The sequence below is a fragment of the Scomber scombrus genome, chromosome 12 (assembly GCF_963691925.1).
Source record: "Scomber scombrus chromosome 12, fScoSco1.1, whole genome shotgun sequence".
Classification (NCBI taxonomy): Eukaryota; Metazoa; Chordata; class Actinopteri; order Scombriformes; family Scombridae; genus Scomber; species Scomber scombrus.
In genome coordinates this window covers 27,078,673-27,102,983 of record NC_084981.1, presented here as the reverse complement: position 1 = coordinate 27,102,983, position 24,311 = coordinate 27,078,673, and the positions used below count along the sequence as shown (strand labels likewise).

Here is a 24,311-nt window from a genome sequence, read left to right as displayed (position 1 = left end):
CAGAGGTTTGATATAGTGTTGGATGTAGGACAAAGGTCCTGAGTGAGGTCTAAGCAATGCTTTTTCTATAGACCAGTAGACTAAATTATGTATATTGTAGATGTGTTGGGTATGACCATATTTGTGCATGGCTCAACCTTGGGCATTATCTGTGTGGTTTAAAGTCTATCTGTGTGGTTTAAAGTCTATCTGTGTGGTTTAATGTCTACCTGTGTGGTTTAAAGTCTATCTGTGTAGTTTAAAGTCTATCTTTGTAGTTTAAAGGCTATCTGTGAGGTTTAAAGTCTACCTGTGTAGTTTAAAGTCTATATGTGTGGTTTAAAGTCTATCTGTGTAGTTTTAAGTCTATCTGTGTAGTATAAAGTCTATCTGTGTGGTTTAAAGTCTATTTGTGTAGTTTAAAGTCTATCTGTGTGGTTTAAAGTCTATCTGTGTGGTTTAAAGTCTATACGTGTAGTTTAAAGTCTATCTGTGAGGTTTAAAGTCTATCTGTGTGGTTTAAAGTCTATCGGTGTAGTTTAAAGTCTATCTGTGTGGTTTAAAGTCTATCTGTGTAGTTTAAAGTCTATCTGTGAGGTTTAAAGTCTATCTGTGTAGTTTAAAGTCTATCTGTGTGGTTTAAAGTCTATCTGTGTAGTTTAAAGTCTATACGTGTAGTTTAAAGTCTATCTGTGTAGTTTAAAGTATATCTGTGTGGTTTAAAGTCTATATGTGAGGTTTAAAGTCTATCTGTGTAGTTTAAAGTCTATCTGTGAGATTTAAAGTCTATCTGTGTAGTTTAAAGTCTATCTGGGTGGTTTAAAGTCTATATGTGTAGTTTAAAGTCTATCTGTGTAGTTTAAAGTCTATACGTGTAGTTTAAAGTCTATCTGTGTAGTTTAAAGTATATCTGTGTGGTTTAAAGTCTATATGTGAGGTTTAAAGTCTATCTGTGTAGTTTAAAGTCTATCTGTGAGATTTAAAGTCTATCTGTGTAGTTTAAAGTCTATCTGGGTGGTTTAAAGTCTATATGTGTAGTTTAAAGTCTATCTGTGTAGTTTAAAGTCTATCCCCGGAGGAGAGAAACTTCAGAATTGAAGGGAGCATCAGAACATAACGTGTACTGATCATTCGCTCATTTCTCCTTGTACAAGTAAATAAACCTTTTCAATGCAAGACATCCTGGACTCCTGTGGTACTCTCTCCATTGATGTATGGGCTGCATAATTAAAATCTCTATCAGACATATGTGGCATCTCACATCTTAGGGGGAAAAAGTTTGGTGTGACGTGTCAAAAAAAAGTCGACTTGATTTATCTCTACCTCTATCAATCAAGTTGTCATAGTGATCCTCATTTTTAGGGCCATGCCAATGTTAAAACTTTCTTTAAAAAGGAGTCACAGGAGACTATGTTACTGACAGATCTGTCAATACCTTGTGACGACCCCAAGGCCTCTGAGCTGGTTGCTTGGGATCTTGGAAGCGGCTCATTAGGAGAGATGGACAACACCTGAATTGGTGTGAATGCTCCTTTATAAATAGAGCTCTGAGCATTCAGTCGCTCTCTCTCTGCTCTGAGAAGCTGGGTTTGTCTTCCACATTTGGTACATGGTATGGTCCGAAGATCATTCTAAGATTACTGGAAAATACTGACACATTGGATAAGAATACTAAGCAGGACCCCATATGTCTAGATCATATTCTGTTTAGGTTACTTCTTGGGAAATACCTGACATGCTGTTCACTGTTGGTCGCCGAGTATCATCACAATTGTATCTATCATGCATGCTGTCTGATGATCTGGGCTCGCATTAAACATGCATTAAGAAAGAACTCCTGATTCTCTTCATCTTTGTATCATCAAAGGAACATATATTCTCACATATGTAATGTAATTTATTTAAATGTATTTTTTCCTAGTTTAAAAAGTCATGTGTGGTCTCCATATTTTGTCCTTACCTTTGAGCCAAGTTGTGACAACCGTCAGAAGGTTTGATCCATATAAAAAAATCATGAACTGGAACTTTATTCATTTCTTAACATTAACTGAGAGAAAATGCACCGATATAAGGAATCAACAAACCTAGTAGGTTCCCCGTAAGCTTCTAGTCTCTGCTTATCGAACATTACGGTGCAGGACAACTTTGTTTTGCGTGTATTTTAATAAAAAAAATTGCACTCGCAATCTGACTAAAAGCAGCAGCTCGTGGATTATGCTGCTAATTGTAAACCAGTGCAGCTTCTTGCACGCATGAACAAACAAACAAATGCACAATTACATCTAGTGAGAGGAGAAGTGGTGAACACCATTAATGTGCATGATGGATTCTTTTCATCTGGATTCAAAGAGACTTGCTGTCAAAAAAGAGATTGCTTTTGTTGCTTTGTAATGGGTAGTCTAAATGTGAAAACTGCCATTTCCTTCACCCCCAACACACTCCAATTAAACTAAAAGTAGTCTGTGCCCTTGCAGCTAGTGCTTCATACAAAGCAAGCAACGTTAACTCTAATTCTATAGTTCTATAAGTACAAAATACGAAATCTTGATCCAGGATTTAAAGAGTTTCAATCTGCTCCATGTGATTGTTAGACCTAAAAGAAACTCACATCGTTCACATCTTAAGAGACCAGCTCAGACCCCTTCTGGCTTTGGTATCGTAAGACCGTCAAGCACACAGACTTGACAGCTCTTTATCCGTATCCTGGTAGGATGGATTTGCCTTGCCACAATAAGTCAATATGAGAAAGAAGGGCTGATACCAGAGTTGGTGCCAGAGTTGTCAAGTACTTGTGTGAGCATTAAGCCAGCTCTTTCCCTCCTCGCCTTTTATACGGTGTGAATTCAACATGATGTGTCCTGAGACTCTCATTTTTCTCTTCCCAACACTGTGTAGGAATGTCGGCATGGAGATGCATGCAGGCAGAAACACAAATGTAATAAATGAGGAGCATGGGAGAAACACGCCCACGAACATACACAAGCACTAAAATGCATCGAAAGAATCGTGCAAGCATGTCTTCTGAGACCTAAATGTAAAGAGGGGTAAACACCAGACACCAGAGGGGTAAAACTACATTAAGTGATTCTTTTTATGGCCACTTGGGGGCGGCGGAAAAATTAACAGAACCTGTATTATAACAATAAGCTGAAATTTGCTGTAAACCTCCATAAAGAGGAGCTGCAGTCGAGTGATAATTCTCTGTAGTTTCATTACTAAGAACGACATCTCTGACACTGCCGTTTAATTAATTGTTAATATAAAAAAATAGATTGATTATAGTTGCTTTAACCTTTATGTCGTCCTCGCGGGTCAAATTGACCCCATTTTTTTTTTTACTGTTCCTTCTTTCCTCTCTTTCTTTCCTTCCTCTCTCTTTCGTCTCTTCTCTCTTTCCTTCCTTCATCCCCATTTCTTCCTTCCTTCCTCCCTCCCTCCTTCTTTCCTTCCCTCCTTCTTTCCTTTCTTCCTTTCTTTCCTTCCTTCTTTCCTCCCTCCCTCCTTCTCTTTCTTTCCTCCCCCTACCTTCCTCCCTTCGTTCTTTCCTCTGTCCTTCTTTCCTCCCTTCCTCCCTTCCTCTTTTCCTTTCTCCCTCCCTCCCTCCTTCCTTCTTTCCTCCCTCCCTCCTACCTTCCTTCTTTCCTCCCTCCCTCCTACCTTCCTTCCTTCCTTCCTTATTTCCTCTGTCCTTCCTTCCTTTCCTTCCTTCTTTCCTTTCCTCCCTTCCTTCCCTCCTTCCTTCCTTCCTCCCTCCTTTCCTTCCTTCTTCCTCCTTTCCTTCCTTCTTCCTCCCTTCTTTCCTTGACTCGAGTACAACAGGAGGGCTAAATGTGACATACTGATCTGTAAGGTAAAAGGTAAATTATGTATGTTTGAAAGGTAATAAAGTGATGAATGTCCCCTTTTCTTTATCAGGTTCTGCACTTAAAGCTCCTCTGTGGAAGATTTAAAAATTCGCTCTTCCCAATAGGTCTAAAAGTAATAAAGAAACATCATTTTCTAATTATCTGAAAACCAAACCAATCCAAAAGCCATAATCTTTTGTATTGGATTGTTTTGAGTCTTCTGAGCCACGTGTAGTCTCAAGTAATATGAGATAATTCCCTGTCACCAGTTTTAAAGTTTATTAAAAATCATATTACTAAGTATTTCAGGTCTTAATGCTGCCTATTAAAGTAACAAAGCATATCAATGTTTTTTCTTTCAATGCTGTCGAAAGTGTTTATTCAAATCAGATTAATCAGATTATTGTAATAGCATTTGTGGTTAATTGACTGTTGTTTACATGGCCTCTAAAGACCATGTGAACGAGACTGAATGATGCCTGTAAGTCATGAACAAACCTCTTTAATAGCGCCGTAAAACCTCTTAGGGAGGAGTTGTATGATGGATCAGAGTCAAGTAAATAAAGTCTCATTTTTGTGATTCAAGTCTGAATCATAAGTCTAATATCTACAGCTGTTACTGCCTGCTGTTTAGTGTTAGGGAATTTTCCATAACTAATATGCACTTTGCGGTCATAGCAAGGCCACACACCAAATATTGGGTTTAGACACTGTCTCCCCTTGAAATAGTGGTAAGCAGTGAGTCTGCTCCTTTTGGGGAAAACAGGAGGCATTCTGATAGTGTTGCAATAGCAACCGAGGTCAGATATGTCTTTGACTGTTATCCCTGAATGGGGTAAAGGTAACTGGAGTCAGAGGTTTGATATAGTGTTGGATGTAGGACAAAGGTCCTGAGTGAGGTCTAAGCAATGCTTTTTCTATAGACCAGTAGACTAAATTATGTATATTGTAGATGTGTTGGAGCTGCCCATATTTGGGCATGGCTCAACCTTGGGCATTATCTGTGTGGTTTAAAGTCTTTTCCCGGAGGAGAGAAACTTCAGAATTGAAGGGAGCATCAGAACATAACGTGTACTGATCATTCGCTCATTTCTCCTTGATCAAGTAAATAAACCTTTTCAATGCAAGACATCCTGGACTCCTGTCTACTCTCTCCATTGATGTATGGGCTGCATAAAGAAAATCTCTATCATTTAGTACTTGACTATATCTTATTTCCAAATAAACAACCCACATCCTGTATTAGAGCTCATTTTCTCTCGACTTTTCTGAATGATGACGGTGGATATACAGTAGTGAAGTAGTGAGTATTGATTCTCAAGTTGCCTAAAGGTCAGAGTCAGACTCTTGCCTGTAGTGCTTGTATGCATTCACATTCATACTCAACAACACTTAATTCTACGGTCCGCCTCTTATTATTATATTCTGTTGTATCACTGAGAGAGTGAAGCATACATTTGCAGTTATTTAAACAAACAACATTGCTCCCATGCTCAGAGGAACATTATTTTAACCCTCTAAGATGACTTGAATTGCCCTTGCCTCAGCAGTTGACCCGTGATAAAAGCAGGAAAGCTTATACCGATCGCACATTTTTATGCTTCTTTTCATACCGTATGGATTGAAATATGCAATACAACATGAAATACAGGGGTTTTATTCTCCAGGAAATTGGACTTGCATGATTACAGCAATGTTATCATCTGTGGCGCACACAAACCTGCCACAAATCAGATCTCATAAAGATAGTGTAAATTAAATTTGTCTTCAGATTTAAATCTCTAAATCTCTCTCTCTGTGTGTGTGTGTGTGTCTACGGGGTGTGATATGATGCATGCGCTGTAGAATATGCTGATCCCGACTCTGCCTTGCAGCGTCGTAAAAAAAAAAAACCCGCCTCGGCCCTTCGATTCGAGAAGGGCTGAATATGTTTTCAATGTGGCCAAGACGACAATGATTGCAGAAGGGCTATGTAGATGATGAAAGGTTGTAAAGAAGGAGATAGAGGTAGGGCAAAAAGGCAGAGAGGGTTAGGGTTAGAGAATAAATAAAAAGAGAATACATTTACAGTCTAGTCTATTGGCGCTTTTCCACTACACAGTTCCAGCACGACTCGGCTCGCCTCGCCTCGGTACGGTTCCAGGACAGACCTTTTCCATTACAAAAAAGTTCCTACTCAACGTGGGCGGGGTCGTCATAGCACGGCTCCGCGAAACTGCCGTGACTTCGTTTTATATGCGACACAAAACACATAAACAATGGAGGACATTGAGGCGATGGTGTACTTGCTGCTGTATGAGGCTTTCTGTCACACACAAAGCAACAAAATTGAGCCGTACGGCTGTAACTATGGTAACGCTGCTGCCGGTATTTAAAAATGCCGGGTTTGATTCTTGTGTGGGACGGCTCATGACTTTTCCAGCGACAACTCTTCTGACCAATCAGCGGCCAGCAGTGTGTCGACGTCACATTTTAGTACCGGCTCGGCTCGCTTGGAACCTCACCAGAGCAGGTACTAAAAAAGTACCAGGTACCAGGTACTTTCCCTAGTGGAAACGCAAAAAGAACCGAGACGAGTCGTGCTGGAACTGTGTAGTAGAAAAGCGCCATAAGTTAGCTCTTGAATACTGCATCAGTACCGTGGAGTTCCTGAGAATGGGTCGTGCCAATCAGCAGCTTCCCACTTTAAACAACAAAAGCTGCCTTGTCAGCAAAAGCAGCTTGAACTCAGTTTCTTCTGCATCTCGCCAATGAAAAAGATTTGACATACTGTATGTAAGGATGACAACAAAAAGCCTTTGTTGCTCTTTGATAGATTCGGGGGAGGGGGGGGGGGGGGGGGGGGGGCGGGTGAACCTAAACAAATCTTTGATCTCCAACACATCCTATCGAGCAAGCGAGGTGACAAGCTCAGCTCAGCTCAGCATTTTAAGAGCTAAATGCACATCAGTGACTTGTCTGTAACCCCGCTGTCTAACCCCTGAGGTTTTCTGCAAACTACTTTTACAAGAGAGCTTAAAATCTTCATGAGGAGTTTGTTTAAGATCTAAGTTATGCTCGACTCCTAGCTACAAAACAGTCTCTTGTTTTTTTTAACCCTCTTTGAGCTGAATGAGGTGTAAAATCTTCATGCTGTGTCATCTTTCCTCAACTACATTCAAGATCAAAACAGGCAAAGTGATTCTCTGTTTAACATTTTGGTCTTTGGCACAGCGGCCTGTGCCAGAAACATCAATGAAACCTTTACATCCCTCCTTTAAAAACCTGATTAAGTGCTAAAATGACTTTATTAATTAATCAACTCATGATGAGTATACAGCAAATCTGATAATATATCAACTCCTTACACAGTTTGATGGTGAAACTCTGGATTATGAGCAATAATAACATCTTTTTACATTCAGTGGCAACATTTTGAAAACTTGTTAGGGAAAGATTGTGGCTTGCGGACTATTGGTGGTCTTCATTATTCCATCAAATGAAAATATTCCAGGTTTTCCTGTAAACTTAGCCTGGTATTCCTGGTATTTTATGAAACTTTGGGATATCCACCAAGCTTTTAACAGACAAAGTTGTGCAGATTTGAAGCTTTTTGTTCATTCCTATTAAATCCATCAATGTAACTTGAATATTTTTGGGTTAGCTCTCATATCTTGTAATGGGCACTATTTTTTCCACATCTTATTACCTAATTGATTCATCAATTAATCAAAAAACATTCATATATTAATCATAATAGTAATAATTCAATAATCAGCTCCCTTTTGTTCTTCTTTGTCCTGAATTTATCTGTTCACGTCCGCTTTATGTAACCATGTCTGTCATTTTATTACTTGTCTCAAAAGCTTTTATTCGGTGTTGTTTTGCAGTTATTGAAGCACAGTTTTGCAGAGGTGTTATGAATTGTTTAAATAATAAGTTATATTACTGTACCTCTTGTTTTGTTGTAAAAAGACAAACATTTCTATATTTTTGTGCCTTGCTTCGTGTCTCACTCTCTTTCTGTGTTTCTGTGCAGCCATCGGAGTCATGACTCTCGTTTTGTCCCTCGGAGACCCAGAGACAGCGTGATTGCCCAACTCAGAAGAAGACATGTCCACTTTCATCCAAACTCTCTCTCTCTCTCTCTCTCTCTCTCTCTCTCTCTCTCTTTCTCTCTCTCTCTCTCCTCCTCTTCACTTACACCCTTCCCTTCCCTTCCCTGGAGACTGCAGCATGCCAGAGGTCCTTGGCAGCACTGGTTTGCCCTGATGGTGAATCTTTTTTAAGCTGGCACAATTCAAGCATCAGTCCATCTGAGGCCCATGCCACTTAGTGTTAGGAGATGAGTTGGACAGAGAACTGTAGGCTGGGGAGAACGGATGAGGTTCTGACGCTTGGACAAGATGCGTGTTGAGGAAAAGATGGCACGGAGGAGGTTAGCAAGAGACAGATGGGGGGCAAGAGGGGGGCTTGTCTTTAGGGAAATTTGGAGTAGGGAACATGGATGTCAACACGGAGGCATACTTTAACACGAGACAAAAAGGTAACCCGGGAAATTAGGATTTAATGAGCTGCGAGCAAAGGAGTCAAGGGGAGAGATGCTGTGACAAGATTATTTGAGGAGGGGGGAGGGGGGAGAGGGGGTGATGAAAGAAGAGGAGGCAACAATCGGCCACTCTTCTTTTCTAACTTTGCACTTACCAACTTTTTGAAGCAGGAAGTAGTTGAATAAAAAAAAAAAGAAGAAAGAAAGAAGGTGTTGTTACAGGAGTGGAGAAAAAAAGGAATCAATTGACTGTATGACACTGTGTATTGTAGTAGAGAAGAAAGAACAGGGGACTCGTCAGAAATAAAGTAGGTAGTCGAGAGAAGGAGATCGAAACCAGCGAGAAGAATGACCTGAAAGTGGGTCGATCGATTCTTACTATTAGAAAATGAATTGAGGATAGAGATTTTGGCTGAGAGTTAGAGAAAGAAGCAAATAATAAGATGAATGAGATCAGTAATGAATGAGGGGAAAGTGTTTCGAGGTGTTGGCGATGTGTCAGGGGTTCAGTAAGAGAGGGGGCGATGCCAAAAAAAGTGAAAAGACTACTTTCTTTTCTCTTCCTTGTCCCTCATGGCTCAGTAATGACTTGGTAACTCCAAAACAATTTATATGGAAATTCACCTGAAACAGTCATGTCCATTAGTAGACTAATAATCAGTAACAGTGACTTAGGCGAGAAAACCAATTTAAGGTTATGATTAAGATTTGGTTCTTGGGTTTGTTAGAGGGGGATAACTCTTAGTTTCTTGGTGTTGAAACTAATTTTTTTTTTTTTTTTTTTACCCCTGGAGTTACACGGAGCATTGTTAAGCCTTCAAGGTGCAACAAATAGTTAAAATCCTAGAATTGTTTTTGTATTCCTCTATATAGAAAGCAAGGGCATGTAGCTAGTTTCTATCATTTCCACAAAAAAAACAGCCCCCCTCTAATAGGCAAGGCAAGGCAGTTTTATTTATATAGAGCATTTCATACACAGTGGCAACTCAATGTGCTTTACATAAAACAAACATTTAACAGAAACAATTGGAAAAAAAACAAAAAAACATGGAATTTGATAAATAAAAATAAAACCCAATCATAGTAAACACGTACATAGATCTCAGAGCCCTACCTGGTTTATATTCTACTAACATGTCATTCATGTCCTTTAAACGCCTTAAAAAGTCTTAAATTTATTTGTAGATATTCATGGTCTGAAAAGATTTAAAATGTCTGGATGTGTTGGTTAAAGCCAGGCGGGGAGTTCTGGTCCTCTGAAATGAGGCCAACGCGGAAGTAACTTAAAACTGCATTCTATCAAAAGGCCACCAGGGGGCGACCGTTTTGGTGTCAAAAGGACTTCCGTCTCTATACAAGTCAATGGAGAATTCACCAACTTCTCACTTGATTTATAACCTCAGTAAACGTTTTCAAAATGTGTTTATGGTCTCAATCGCTAGTTTAAAGCCTTCTTCAATGCAGTATGATGTTCATTTGGGACATTTTGGCCTCCCTGATTTTATATTTGATGATAAAGCAGGGTATTATTATATTAGGGCGTGGCTACGTCGTGATTGACAGGTTGATTGGTTCATAGGTTCAGGAGGGCACCTCTTGCTCCTCCTGATGCCCATATAAGTAGAATCTGTGTTTTTTTTTACCCAGCATGCACCGGAAATTTTAAAGATGGCGCTGCTCAGATCCGATACTATTCTATAGCTGACTGGGAGCCAGTGTAAAGACTTTAGAACTGGAGTAAAGTGCCTTGATCTCTTTGTTCTGGTCAAAATTCGAGCTGCAGAGTTCTGAATGAGCTGCAGCTGTTTAATGCTTTTTTTGTGGGAGTCCAGTCAGAAGACCGTTACAGTAGTCGAGTCTACTGGAGATGAAAGCATGAATCATCTTCTCCTGGTCTGTTTGAGACATGAACAGATTTAATGAACGGAAGTTTAAAATGTCTGTTTCCTCTCTAGCAGAAAGATCTAACTCTGCTCCTTGGAACGAACTACCAGAAGACCTGAAATAAGTCAATAAAAACTTAAAACCTTTCTCTCTCTTTTCCCAGACTTATAGTATGACTAGACAGTTGTTTATACATAACACATATTATACATAATATGGTAACACTTTATTTCACAGATCAGTAATTTCCTCATCATTTTAGAAGAGTTTAAATAATTGGATGAGTTTTAAAACTATTCTTCTTCCTTACTGTGCTGTTGTGCTTAAATCAAAGTAAACATTCATGCATTATTACTTTATTAATGGAAGTGTTGCATTGTGTGCTTGCCTTGTAAACAAATTATTATTATTATTATTATTATTATTATTATTATTATTATTATTGGACATGCACCAATTGAACTTTACATGAACCCTCCTCTGATTTACAGTCTCAAATTAGGCCTTTTTTTGGGGAGGAATCATAATAAATCTTAAGATCTTTGGAGAATAGTAAAAGATACCCTACTCTCAAAGGTAGTATGACTGGTCAGTTTTTTATACGTAAAACATATAGTATATAATATGGCAAAACGTTATTTCACAGGTCAGTAATTCCCTAATTTCAGACAACACTTCCAGAAGAAGACGGAGTTTAAATAATTGAGTTTTAAAACTATTCTTCTTCCTTCTTACTGAGCTGTTGGGTTTAAATCAAAGTAAACATTCATGCATTATTACTTTATTAATGGAAGTGTTGTATTGTGTGCTTGCCTAAAAAAACTAAATTAAACATTTGTTCATGTCCAGCTGGCCTGATGTGAAAGACACTCTAGGTTATTTTTTAATTGGAAGTGCAACAATTGAACATTGTCTCAATTTTGCCTTAATTGTTATTTTATTTTATCTCGTTAAGCTTTTACAGCACTCAGGTTGTTTTAAATGTGCTATATAAATAAACTTTGACTTGACTTAAATGATCTAATTCTTTACAATGAACCCTCATCTGAATTTACAATCTCTTTTTTTTGGAAATCATTAGAAATCTTATATTATAGGATACCGTACTCTCAACGGTAGCCAATAAGCTAATCTCTTATTTCTTCTCTATCTTTAAATAGTTTAGCATGTTTTGATGTTGATTTGCGGTGGCTCACTGCACAGCTACATGATGCAGGAACACAATATACTAAATATCAGACTTGGTATTGGCATATCTTATATTACAGGACTTGTATTATTATTATCATGTTTAATTTGGCTTTTAAAAGAGAAATTATATAATTTATCATTTTAAATAGAGGCTCTTGCTTAAGGCACTCCCCTGACCAACCATGTTTAAAAGTAATTACAATTAAAAACACAATGTTTAATGGGTCTACTCTATGATCAACATATACAGAAGCAACTGTTTCCGTTTGACATTTGACAAATTGTTGTAGTGATGAGGACGGTAGCAGTTCTTAGCCACCGATACGTTCAGGTCAGTAGGTTAGTGTACAAACAAAGCGACGGGTGTCACTTCAGTGAACAGCAATGTTGTTCTAACAAGGACAATTACCCTAATACTTCCTTGGAATTAAAAACCTCATTACAGAGACTTAATTAATGATCTGGAAAGTAAAGGATATTAACAAAGAGCAAAGTGATGGTGCGGTGTGTTGGTGCATTTTGCTGCATTTAATCTACATGTCTCATTTATTGGCATGCTCTCTCCTCTGCAATCAAGTAGAAAATGTCATATTCATAACAGGCGGGGAGTTCTGGTCCTCTGAAATGAGGCCAATGTGGAAGTAACTTAAAACTGCATTCTATCAAAAGGCCACCAGGGGGCGACCGTTTTGGTGTCAAAAGGACTTCCGTCTCTATACAAGTCAATGGAGAATTCACCAACTTCTCACTTGATTTCTAACCTCAGTAAACGTTTTCAAAATGTGTTTATGGTCTCAATCGCTAGTTTAAAGCCTTCTTCAATGCAGTATGATGTTCATTTGGGACATTTCGGCCTCCCTGATTTTATATTTGACGATAAAGCAGGGTATGCATTAGGGCGTGGCTACGTTGTGATTGACAGGTTGATTGGTTCACAGGTTCAGGAGGGCGCCTCATGCTCCTCCTGATGCCCATATAAGTAGAATCTGTGTTTTTTTTTTACCCAGCATGCACCGGAAATGTTCAAGATGGCGCTGCCCAGATCCGAAACTATTCGCTTCCAAGCAGCAGTCCACAAACCAATGGGTGACGTCACGGATGTTACGTCCATTTTATATACAGTCTATGATTCATAATGAGAAACTTTAATTCTGTATTACCGCTGAGTGTTTTTTGACATTGGACAAAAGTGAGGTGAAAATCCACCCAAAGGCACATCGCCCTCCCTTTTACGGTAAATGGTGCTATTACACCATGTGACTTGTTAGGGGGAAAAAAGGAGTCACTGATAAGCTATTGTACTGCCAAATAACTTTAGCGCCTCATTGACAAGGTTGCATTTTTTTTTTTTTTTTTTGAATGAGCTGGGAGGAAATTTAAGGAAATGAATATGGCAGATAGCGAGCGGTGAGGACAGAAGTTAGTTAGCAATTTGTGTTTTTCCCTCAACTACATGACATTGGGAGGACCATGTCTGTGGGAGATAAAGAAATGGGAGAAGTGTCATTAGTGTGGGGGAGGAGGAGAGGGTATTTGAGAAAGTGGTAAATAGAGGAGAAAATGGAAAGGTAATATGAGGACAAAATTATAACAGAGGATAAAATTGCTGAGCTTCAAACGCGGAAATCTTACTTTTACTACTTTTACACAACATAAAAAGCAAATTTGAGGATTTTTTAGAGTTAATATAATCCTGTAATCTTAAAGGTTGGAGGGCGGTGTAGTATTTTTTTAGTAGGTTATAATTCACACTTAGATACACAATGTTCAATATGACTGATGGTAAGAAGAGAAACCAATCCGTCACTGTAATGCTGCCTCAATGATTAACAGCATCTCAGGAAAATATATAAATATATGCATATTTCAAAAGGGGGATATATAACATTTCTACCTTGGAAAATATTTGTATCTCAAGACAAACAGAGCAGAATTCAATTTAAACTGGTTGAGTGCTCCTATAATAGTCGTCAGGCTAATATTATTACATATTAGTCTGTCTTGCAGGGTGTTTACGTGGCGAGAGCTGAGCGTTTTGGTAGTGAGAACACGTACAGTAAATGTCTGTGTAAGGTTGAGAACATTTGATTTTCCCTCCAGTTGCTTTATTAATGCGAATCAGTACTCTGAAGAGTAAATGCTTCTCCTGTTGAACCTCATCAGAATGATCTAAGAAAATATGACCCCTCAGTTTCCCTTCAGTTTTACTTTTACACTTCCAAAGATAACGGTAGATGTTGGTACGCTGGGGAATACTACTCACTCGGATCAGACAGGATGGAGTCGGTCTTCGGTAGAAACTGGTCACAGCGGATTCCCTGGTAGCCTTCTCGACACCTATAGTGGAGAAAAAAAAGAAAAAAAGGGAAATAAATCATCAGTCAGTGAGGCTGGTAACTCTACTGGTGAACAAATGTAGCTATAACTGATGCAAATGCAAGAGCGGCACATAAAAGACCTCCTGTGTTGAGACAGATGTAAGTACAGCGAAGCTTTGTGGAAGAGAGAAGAAGTGGGGGGAAAAAAAGTGCAAGGTAAGGCAAGCTGAAGAAATTAATGGTGTGGTAATCTTTAGGGGCCAAAAAAACCTGCACTATAGTAAAGGACACATCTGTCTTCTCAGCCAAAATCACAAATTGGGGCTGCAGTAAGAAGGGAGCATCCTGTCCCAATTAACTGAGACCCTGTAACCTTTTCACTGTGTGCAGCTAAATGAGTTTCAGGTTCTTTGCTTGGTCTTAGACAATCTTCCCAGAAAACACCGACCCGATGAATCAAAACCTAAAAGCTAAAATTTATTAGATTTCCTTCATACTCTCAACACCTCAAGCCTCGAGCCACTAAGAGGAAGCCATTATGGAGAGTGCTCAGTTAATTGAAGACACTTTTCATTGTTTCTGTACAATGTAGTTTCTCAAGCTTTCAAGAAAAAAATACCACCTTAAATTGGATTTGATTGGCACATTTGCGAAAGTGCCAATCAAGCGATGATCATTAAAATCGCCGACGAAGTTTGAAATGTTCTCGTGCTGCTCTTCAGAAATTGTGAGGATGTGTTTTTTAATTAATTTCAGCTCAATAAATATATCCTTATCAACATTTACAAGTGTAACTGTGGCTTACAGGGCGCGGAGAAAAAAGCACGGAGGCTAAGATGCCAGATTGCAGTGTAAAGCCTAATTGGATGCCTCAGTTGGTTTGGATATCAATCTTTGCCTCTGGTCATTTGTACTTTGCTTGCTGTTGTTGTTTTTTTTTCTGTCCCTCTTGAGGAAAAATGCAAGTCTCATAAATGTAAATAAAACAGAAAGTTCACCCACAGTAGTATCTTGTGCCGCCTTTCCAAATATGACCAATTCAGTCACTTTCTTAATTATACTGTTTCACTAACTCCTGCATTTCTTTTCTATCCAACCTGCATCCCAGTTCATCCCTGCTTTACTCATGTAGCTTTGTTTCACTGACTCTCCAGGAATTAATCCGTATATACTCTGACAAGCTGACAGCAGAGCAAATATACAAAATCCCAGCGGCCTCTACTTTTAGAAACCCCCCAACCGAGAGAACATCTACGTCCAACCAGACAAAACAGCAGAGCCGTGCATTGAGATCAAGCTTACACAATGATGTTGTGTGGCATATCAAAGATTAAGCTACATGCTGAATGGTAATGGCTACCCCCTCTTTTTGTCTTTCATCTACAGTGAGTGATTTTTAATTATTAAATGAACCGCAGTAGGCGGAGAAAGATGCGCTCGTCTGTGCATGCCAGTGATGTGCTAAAAGAGCTTCTTCACTGTTGGGAGGGGAAGGGGGCAAATATGTTGAGACAAGTGGTCTGTGACATTGATGCAGAGTCTAAACAACAAAAACACGATGCATACATTCATGGTTGCAGCTTAACTACAGTCTGAATGCAAATCACATCTTAAAAAGTCAATTTGCCGACATTGTATTCAGTGGAGAGCAGGTCAGATTTCTGTTACGAGATGTAAAAAACGCTGGTTGTCATAGCAACTTAAGGGCATATTTTCTGAGCATTAAGTGCGTACAGTATGTTTTCTCTCATTAAACACATAAAGGCTTTAAAAAACCTCATTCATCACACCAGATCACCTTGATGACAGGCAACAATTGCATCAACGGGCGCTGCTGACGAGGATCTCTACAATCTCATCATTTGTCAGTGTCTCAGTATTTGCTGTGTCTCCTTTCAAGTTTGTTGATCTCAGCTCTTACTGTAGCGATGTGCAGTGCCAACTATGTGCTGTGTGGGAGCGAGAGAACAAAACAAACAAGCGGAAACAAACACAGTCACCTTGATTTACCGATACGGTTGAAATCTCATTTTGAAATCTCTGCTGAAAGTAGCTTAAAGTGGCCATTTGTGGTCCAAACTTCAACACATCTTCCAAAACAGATGTTTCCATTCAGGTTCAAAGTCTAACATGAACACAGGTCACTTAACCCTCCTGTTGTCCTCAAGTGAAGGAAAGAAGGAAAGATGGAAGGAAGGAAAGATGGAAGGAAAGTTGGAAGGATGGAAAGAAAGATGGAAGGAAGAAAGAAGGAAAGGAGAGAGGAAAAAGTGAGGAAGGAAAGATGGAAGGATGGAAGGAAAGATGGAAGGAAAGAAGGGAGGAAGGAAGGAAGAGAAGACAGATGACAGGAAGGAAGGAAAGATGGAAGGATCGAAGGAAAGATGGAAAGAAAGAAGGGAGGAAGGAAGGAAGAGAAGACAGATGACAGGAAGGAAGGAAAGATGGAAGGGAGGCAGAAGGAATTAAAGGAGGGAGGAAGGAAGGAAGGAAGGAGGGAAGAAGGAAAAGAAGGAAGGAAGGAAGGAAGGAAGGAAGGAAGGAAGGAAGGAAGGAAGGAAGGAAGGAAGGAAGGAAGGAAGGAAGGAAGGAAGGGAAGGAAGGAACAGTCAAAACAGACGGGGTCAATTTGACCCGGGAGGACGACACGAGGGTTAAAACACAGATGGACTTTTTCTCTATGCTAAATGTTGGGGTCATTTAACATCTCTCCATGCCATTGTGACCTATGAGCTGACTAAACTTTGACAGGAAGCAACCTTTGTCACACTGAGCGCAGGGGAAGACGATAATTAAAAGAATAGAGGCTTAACACGGTGGCGGTGGCAGTGTCTGTGCGTAATGCTCATTAGGGAGGACTGTAGAAGTACAGCAGTGATTAAAATAAACGCTCCTGCAAAAAAAATAATATTTGGAGGCGACAGAGAACATTATACAATACAACCATGCACAAACAAGCATACATAGCCCCCTGTTGTGTGGCCATGAGCGCCACAAAAACTGTTGTAATATCCCTTCTTTATCATGTCTACTACTTTGTATTGTGTTATAAAGTTATTGTACCCCACAAACTCTCTGCTTCTTCTTCTCCGCCTTTTTTTTTGTTCCCGGCAGAGATCAAAAACACATCGGAGTGTTGCTTCAAAAAGCTTGGAGGAGTGAATCTAAGAATGGTTGAGAGACTGTCGGAGGGTTTTTTGAAGAGTTGCATGCCTTCTAATTAGCGCCACAGTCGTTAATTAAAAGAGAACAGGAGGAAATTGCATGTGTGTGTATTGTGTGTGTGTGGGTGTGTGTGTGTGTGTGTGTGTGTGTGAGAGAGAGAGAGGGAGCACGGATATGTGTGAATCTCTCACAAATGTACAAAGAGCGAAGAGCAGGGGATAAATATAAACATGCCGCCTAGAGGGTGAAGAATTTCTGCAAAGTTTTCAATGTATGTGGGAAAACATGCTATTTTTTTCTCAGAGCTGTGATCTAAGAATTCCAGCTGAAGTTTCATAGCCGAAGTAATACGGCACGCCCAGATTCTGAGTCTTTGAAAAGATCACAGTGAAACCAATTCTGTAAGGCTCCATCGACTCTTCATTGACAAATAACATTAATAACATTTCAGTCTAATTCAACGTCACTCAACATCACTTATTAAAGAGGAACATATGCACATGTAAAGGTCCATGTTTATATTCTGGGGCTCTACTGGAATATCGTTGCATAATCTACAGTAAACAGTTCAAAATTAGCCTACCCGCCAACTTCAGGGAGCTGCCCCTCGGCCGACTTCCGGCAGCTCAGGAGATGATGTAAACAAACAACAGCAGTACATCCATACATGTTTGAGCCTGAATCCATCGTGGAATAACCTCAGCAACAAAAACGTTAGCTGCAGAACAGACAGCTGTTTAATAAAGACGACATCCGATATCATAACAGTATAAAGATAACCATGATATGTCTCCTTTAAGTCTCTTCACTCAGTTGAATGGGCATTATTAGTGGTATAGTGGATGTCACCTTTGTGTTAGTATGTTTTTTTAATGTCTGTCTTCCACATGTGGTGCACGGTAGAGTCAGTGGATCATGTTCTGGTGCCGCACTTTCTAAGATTACTGGAAAATATCGACACATTGGATGAGAATACTTGGCAGGGCCTCATATGCCTGGATCATATTCTGTTTAGGTTACTTATTGGGAAATACTTCACATGCCAGCAAGACTATATATATAGTTGAGGTGGCGGTTGGGTAAACTGTTCACCTCCTTATTTATCTTACACTGGTCCTTTATGCAGCTCCTCAGTTCAGCCTTTGTCTGAAACAGGTTCCTGTCTCTTTAAGCCTTGCTCAAGTGCATTTTCAACCCCCAGCCTGCTTATCTACGCTTTAGGCTGCAAATTATAGACCTGCTAACATTCACAGTAGGGTTTGAATGTCTGGTCAAAACATCTACACTTTCATCTCCTCTACACATTTGTAATATACTGTAGATTATTACTGGATATGTTGGTCTTTCCCCGAGAGGAGTGACATCATGACAACACATCGGTGTGCTGAGCTGCACTGTTATTTACAATCCAGAGGCTGGATTCAAGGAAATGAAGATAGATAGATTTTTTGAAATGTTCTTCTATGTTACCCAGTTGTTATACTGCTCTTTCTGTTTTAGTACGAGGCAGAGCATATCCATCATGTCCACTGATTTCCCCCCTCAGATACTAAAGATGTGATACAAATAGAATAATGAGGCAATTTGCAGAGGAAAACATCAAAAGAAATATTATAAACCCAAACAACTGCCTCTCCCTCCTTGGCAGGGCAACCATTTAGACCAATTTAATACAGTGCAGCCACACACACAGCATCGTGAGACTCAACGGTCTATTAAGAGAAAATATGCCACAGTGCATTGGTCAGACTGTGACAGGTTGGTTCAATGATCCTCACATCGCGGGCCATTTTCTTGGCATGAAATTCATTTCCGAGCAAAATGGCTGATACACTCACGGTAAACTGGCCAACAAATAACAGGAAATAGCTGAGGGGAAGTGTTGTTTCAGTCATGGTTGCTGCCTCACCTTGTAAAAAAATGTACTCAGAGGCTAAAAAAACCCACCAAGATCTCCACAACTCATATATATCCCAATCTTAATTTGGAACATATTAAAAGCTGAAGCATTTTTTTTGCATTATGTTAATTTATTCTTGGACCCATTTTAACCGAAATGTTGCCAGTTAACTTACTCCATATGTGGAAAACCCAATTATTCATTATTCCCTGAAGATGCAATGTGATATTAAGAGATTACATTTCTTATAGTGATACACAGTGTTACCAAAAAAACAGAGAGGCAGACAAGGCTCTCTACTCAAGGGAAAAGTTCAGGAGGTTTTTTATCGCTTTGGGAGTAAACATTCTCAGCATGGGACTTTGCAAGTCAATTAACCAACTAGAGTTTTAACTTTGAGGTTTCTTGATTCAATAAGACACAATCATGGCTACGTTCACGCATGTACTGAGGGAATACTTTACTTTAAGTTTTGATCTTTTGATGAAAAACAAAACATAGCCCCGTGTGAGACAGAAGGAAACAGGTGTAGCAGATAGCTTTTTATTGTGTTCTTTGTAATTAGGTTTTAAGCCAAGGTAATAAAGATTTAAAAACAGTTTGTTACTATGGACACTGAATGGAGCCATATCGTTTGATGTATCAACTCCTCATGTAATCCAATACGTCCGCTCGGCTTTAATAGCAATTGCAGTTCGCCGGTTTGCATAATCAGACCTGCAGACAAGGAAATACAATTGACAGCCCCGGACTTCAAAGGAGGCCCGAGATGATTACTTTTCTACTTTAATGGCATTACATATCCCTTACCCGTATGTGTTTCCATTCATTTCTCACTTTCTTGATGGGACAGAAAATTGAAATGAAAATCTAGCTTGGTTAGGTATCAGGGGAAGTCTTGTTTTTCTTTTTTTCTTTTTTTTTTTACCAGACGGGGTGATTGAAATGCATCTGGGGCGCCATGTCTGAGCCTGGCAGTTTATGAGACACAGCCAGGGAGTTAAACTATGTGTGCATTATATGTGATGTTGTTTACATATATATAGCAGGTTCATGTACATATGTGTTTGTATGTTTGTATTTAACACATAGAGAAAAAGAGAGAGAGAGAGTGAGAGTGAGAGCTCTCTTGGAAGCACTGGTGATTATGCATGTCCATGTGTGATGAAGAACACAATCCAGCATTCATTCCTGCACAGCTCCTTACCCACAGGAGTGAAATAAACAATATGTTAGGGCTTTCACAGGCAACCTTTTATAAGCACATGTTAAAATTCATGAGTGTAATAGTGGGTGTGTTGAAAATGCAAATGAAACACCTGGATCACAGAGATCTTTTCCCACTGATGATATTATGTTATTCTTTCTAGTGATATTTCTTTTTTTTGAAATATCTGCTTTATTGAAAGATGATGCTGATTTTCTGTGTGTCTGTCTTTTGTCGTGCTGAAAGTCAAATTTCCCATGCAGGACAAAAAACAGAGAAATGAAAAACAGCACCTTTAGGTAAAAGCAGGCGGGGAGTTCCGGTCCTCTGAAATGATGCCAACGCGGAAGTAACTTAAAACTGCATTCTATCAAAAGGCCACCAGGGGGCGACCGTTTTGGTGTCAAAAGGACTTCCGTCTCTATACAAGTCAATGGAGAATTCACCAACTTCTCACTTGATTTCTAACCTCAGTAAACGTTTTCAAAATGTGTTTATGGTCTCAATCGCTAGTTTAAAGCCTTCTTCAATGCAGTATGATGGGCTATATGTTAAAGTTTATATCAACCTGAGTCAAGTCCGGTGTAAACTAAGGATAAATCATGAGTATTTGCTGAGAATATATTCTGAGAGTTTTGATAGATTGAATTTCCTGCCATCAAAAGTATCTCCGAACTTCACAATCATCTACAACATTTCCTGTTCTTTTCTCTCCCGATGCCTCCAATTGTTTTCCAGTGCAACAGACTGCCGAGCTTCTTTCGTTTTTTAAATAAAAGATGCCTCCCACTGAATGTTGCATACACGCCATGGTGTGTCTGAATGTGCGCTCTCCTCTCCATCTCACCATGACTCCTGTGAAACCTCACCTCCATCTCGCAACCCTTTCAGCGGAGGCAGGAAGTAACTCAATAATTCACAACTCCGCCTGATCGCTCATCTCAAAATTTTAAACAAAAACACGCCACTCCCCTGATCTACAGTATCTCATACTTTATTCTCAGTTCACCCTTTCTTTGCCCTCTTCCTCCACCTCTACTTTACATAACGTCTGATTTATATAAACCAATAGGAGAACAAGGATAGAGAAAAAAAAGCATTAGTGGAGGCCAGAAGAAGAAGTTTGACCCCAAATACATCATATTATCATCTTTTATGCAACTTACGTTATACATCAGCCAAAAAGAGGGTGAAACAGGATTTTTAATGCTGCATTAGCTAATCCAGCATCTCTCAAGCTGTCAGTAGCACCAGACAGCAGAAATGAGAAGAGAACAAACAAGACACCAGAAGTGTTCTACCAGAAAATCACAGCATTGGGTTTGGTGGTGCCGACAGCTTAACACCAGACCTCTTGTGATTATGTGCATAGTGACTGTTAGTAGAAATCACAGTATTGTCATTAACCCTAACATAATAATCCATAAAGGTGATTTTTCCCCCCCACCCTTAAAGAGATACCACATCTTAGATCTATGCTTTGAGTATTAAACTCAACGACAGGTTTGTCTCTCGCTCCTTCAACATACGACAGCTGTGTTCAGTTTGGATTCACCAAAGTTATAATGGATTCAAATGGTGACCATGGCAACAAAGAGTCAATTAAAACCACTACTTCAGCTTAACCCTTAACACACTCGTCATAAATCCCCCCATCAGTCATTAATAAATGTTTGATTAATCAAATGGAAAACAGACATTCACAATCACTATTTTATGGTCCAGGAGAACATTTTATAATAATACATTTTATTTTAAGGCGCCTTTCAGGACACTCAAGGTCCCCTTACAATACACATAAAAACAATTAAAAGGGCAAAAAGGGTAAGTGCAATAAAAACAAATAATATCAAAAAACTGCAGGGTGGATGACAAATTAAAGTGAGTATGAAAGGTTTTTAGACGGGATTTGAAGATGGATAGAGATGGATAGAGAGTTAATGTTCCTGATGTACAATATGATAAATACAGCAACATGTTTGAATGCTTATTTTGTGTATCAGCTGCACACAAATTAAAAAGAATGATGCATTTTATTTCCATTATCGTATACTGTGTGTCACATTGGGAAAAGTCTGGCTAAAATGTTCCCAAATGTTAAAGTGGGTAAACCTGAACATTATGTAAGGGTTTAACCCACTTACTGTAACTGATAGCCATCTGTATGCTCAGGAAGTGTCTAAATGAGGCTGTCCTCCCAAGAAAAACCACAATAGATTATCATTGCCGTTGGCCCAAAATGACCTACATTTACGTTCATGTGACAGACGCCATCTGGTGGCTGCAGTAATTATGACTGGAGGGAAAAAAAGGAAATTAGATGATGTCTATATATATATATATGAATGGATGTATAGCGAGGACGGAGGACGTTTTTTTACCCCACCTGCCCCCCCTTCACTCAGCAGCAGCTACCTGTACTGTATGCATAGGTTTCATGATATCCAAGGAGGATACTGGGTGTGATTCTATGTCCCAAGTATGGTTGCAAAGGGGCGGAAAACTTCCAGAAACTTTCCCTGGGAAGTTAAGCTGGGGAATTTTGGAAATATTCCAAGTTGGAGACTTTCAATGGGATTTTATGGGAATTAACTGGAAATTTGAGGTAATTTATACATTGCCGTTGGCCCAAAATGACCTACATTTACGTTCATGTGACAGGCGCCATCTGGTGGCTGTAGTAATTATGACTGGAGGGAAAAAAAGGAAATTAAATGATGTCTATATATATAAGAATGAATGTATAGCGAGGAGGGAGAAGGTGTGGGTGGATAATTGGGTCAACGAAACAATGAACTTTTGCCACAGGAGACTTCTGTTCCCCCGCTTACAACATTACATTTGCTCACATTGTTTTTTTGCGAACGACAAATGTAACCGTAACTCTATACTATCGTTATCCATCGTAACTCTGCCAAGTTGATCTGCCTTCGTCCTCAATTTAGAAGCGAGCAACCATCATTTTTTTTAGATCATCTTTCAAGCCTGCGAGAGGGGCGAGAGTACTTCCTCAAACGGCAATTTCTTTCATCACAATCTTTCCCCAAGTCGATCGTCGATCATTCACTAACCTAATCTTGTAGTGACACAGCAGAAATGAGAGAGACAACAGCAAACAATGGGAAGGGAAGAAGAAGAAAAAAAAAAAAGAAATATATGAATCTAGATTTACTCAGCAGGAGCAGGTGCATTGTTCAGGCTGCTTAGTAAAGTCATTCCTCTGCACTTCATCTCTTCTCTCCAGTTCAGTAGAAGTCACCTAAGTACCTTTTATACTGTAGAAGACTATCATGTCACACTCTATAAATACATCCCTCTGTCTTACGCTGCGATATTGATACGGGCTGGAAATGCCATTAACGGTAAGATAACACTTAAATCCTAACCCCTTATCTCTCTTTTTCATTCTGCACCCTCTTTTACATTTCTTTCTCCCTGTCTTTGACTTTCTCTCCTTATGAATATTAACACTTTATCACTCGGACCACTTATCTCTGTACTTAATAATTCCCTCCTCCCGACTCGCTTTGATTAGATGGTTTGTTCCGTTCTATCTACAGTGAGATTCGGGGGAATATCTCTTCACTGCATCTGAATGTTAAAGGAGGGCATTGAGGTACTTAAATCGATTAAATTAGCTCTTATCTCTGGCGGTGACAAGCAACACGTTTTTTTACCTGTACTGTATGCATAGGTTTCGTGATAACCAAGGAGGATACTGGGTGTGTTTCTATGGCCCAAGTATGGTTGCAAAGGGGCGGAAAACTTCAGAAAAAATTCCGGTAAATTTCCAGAAACTTTCCATGGGAAGTTAAGCTGGGGAATTTTGGAAATATTCCAATTTGGAGACTTTGCAAGGGAATTTGTGGGAATTAACTGGAAATTTGAGGTAATTTATACAAGCTGTATCAACTGTACACGGACATAAATATAAACATTTTGTTTTGTCATAAGCAGACATGCATGCAAACAAATACAATTAAAAAACCCACTTCAAAAAACTCATCACTATCAGAGCATTATATTACTAGTGCAATATATTACAGACTCTTTCACTCACAGCACTTTATCTTTTTTATTTACCTGCCTTGTTTTGGTCTGCTGTGTGACTGTGTGTGATGCTGAAGGTATGTGTGTACAGTACCAGTCAAAAGTTTGGAAATAACTTCCTATTCCAATGAATGAGAAAGTGTGTCCAAACTTTTGACTGGTACTGCATGTATGTATGTATGTGTGTATGTATGCATGCAGTAATATGTCAAAATACCACTGTGATGGGTACTAGCAAATTCAT

At 39.3% G+C, this 24,311-nt stretch overlaps 1 protein-coding gene across 1 annotated transcript in view; it reads right to left on the bottom strand.

The window, feature by feature from the left end:
* LOC133991875 (pro-neuregulin-3, membrane-bound isoform) overlaps nt 1–24,311 on the bottom strand; it is a 469,463-nt gene that overhangs the window by 108,860 nt on the left and 336,292 nt on the right. Inside the window, exons 3-4 of the mRNA XM_062430470.1 lie at nt 13,691–13,764; nt 12,166–12,168 (exon numbers count right to left, since the gene is read on the bottom strand). Of these exons, the coding sequence (XP_062286454.1) occupies nt 12,166–12,168; nt 13,691–13,764 (77 nt within the window). The remainder of the gene's footprint in view (nt 1–12,165; nt 12,169–13,690; nt 13,765–24,311) is intronic.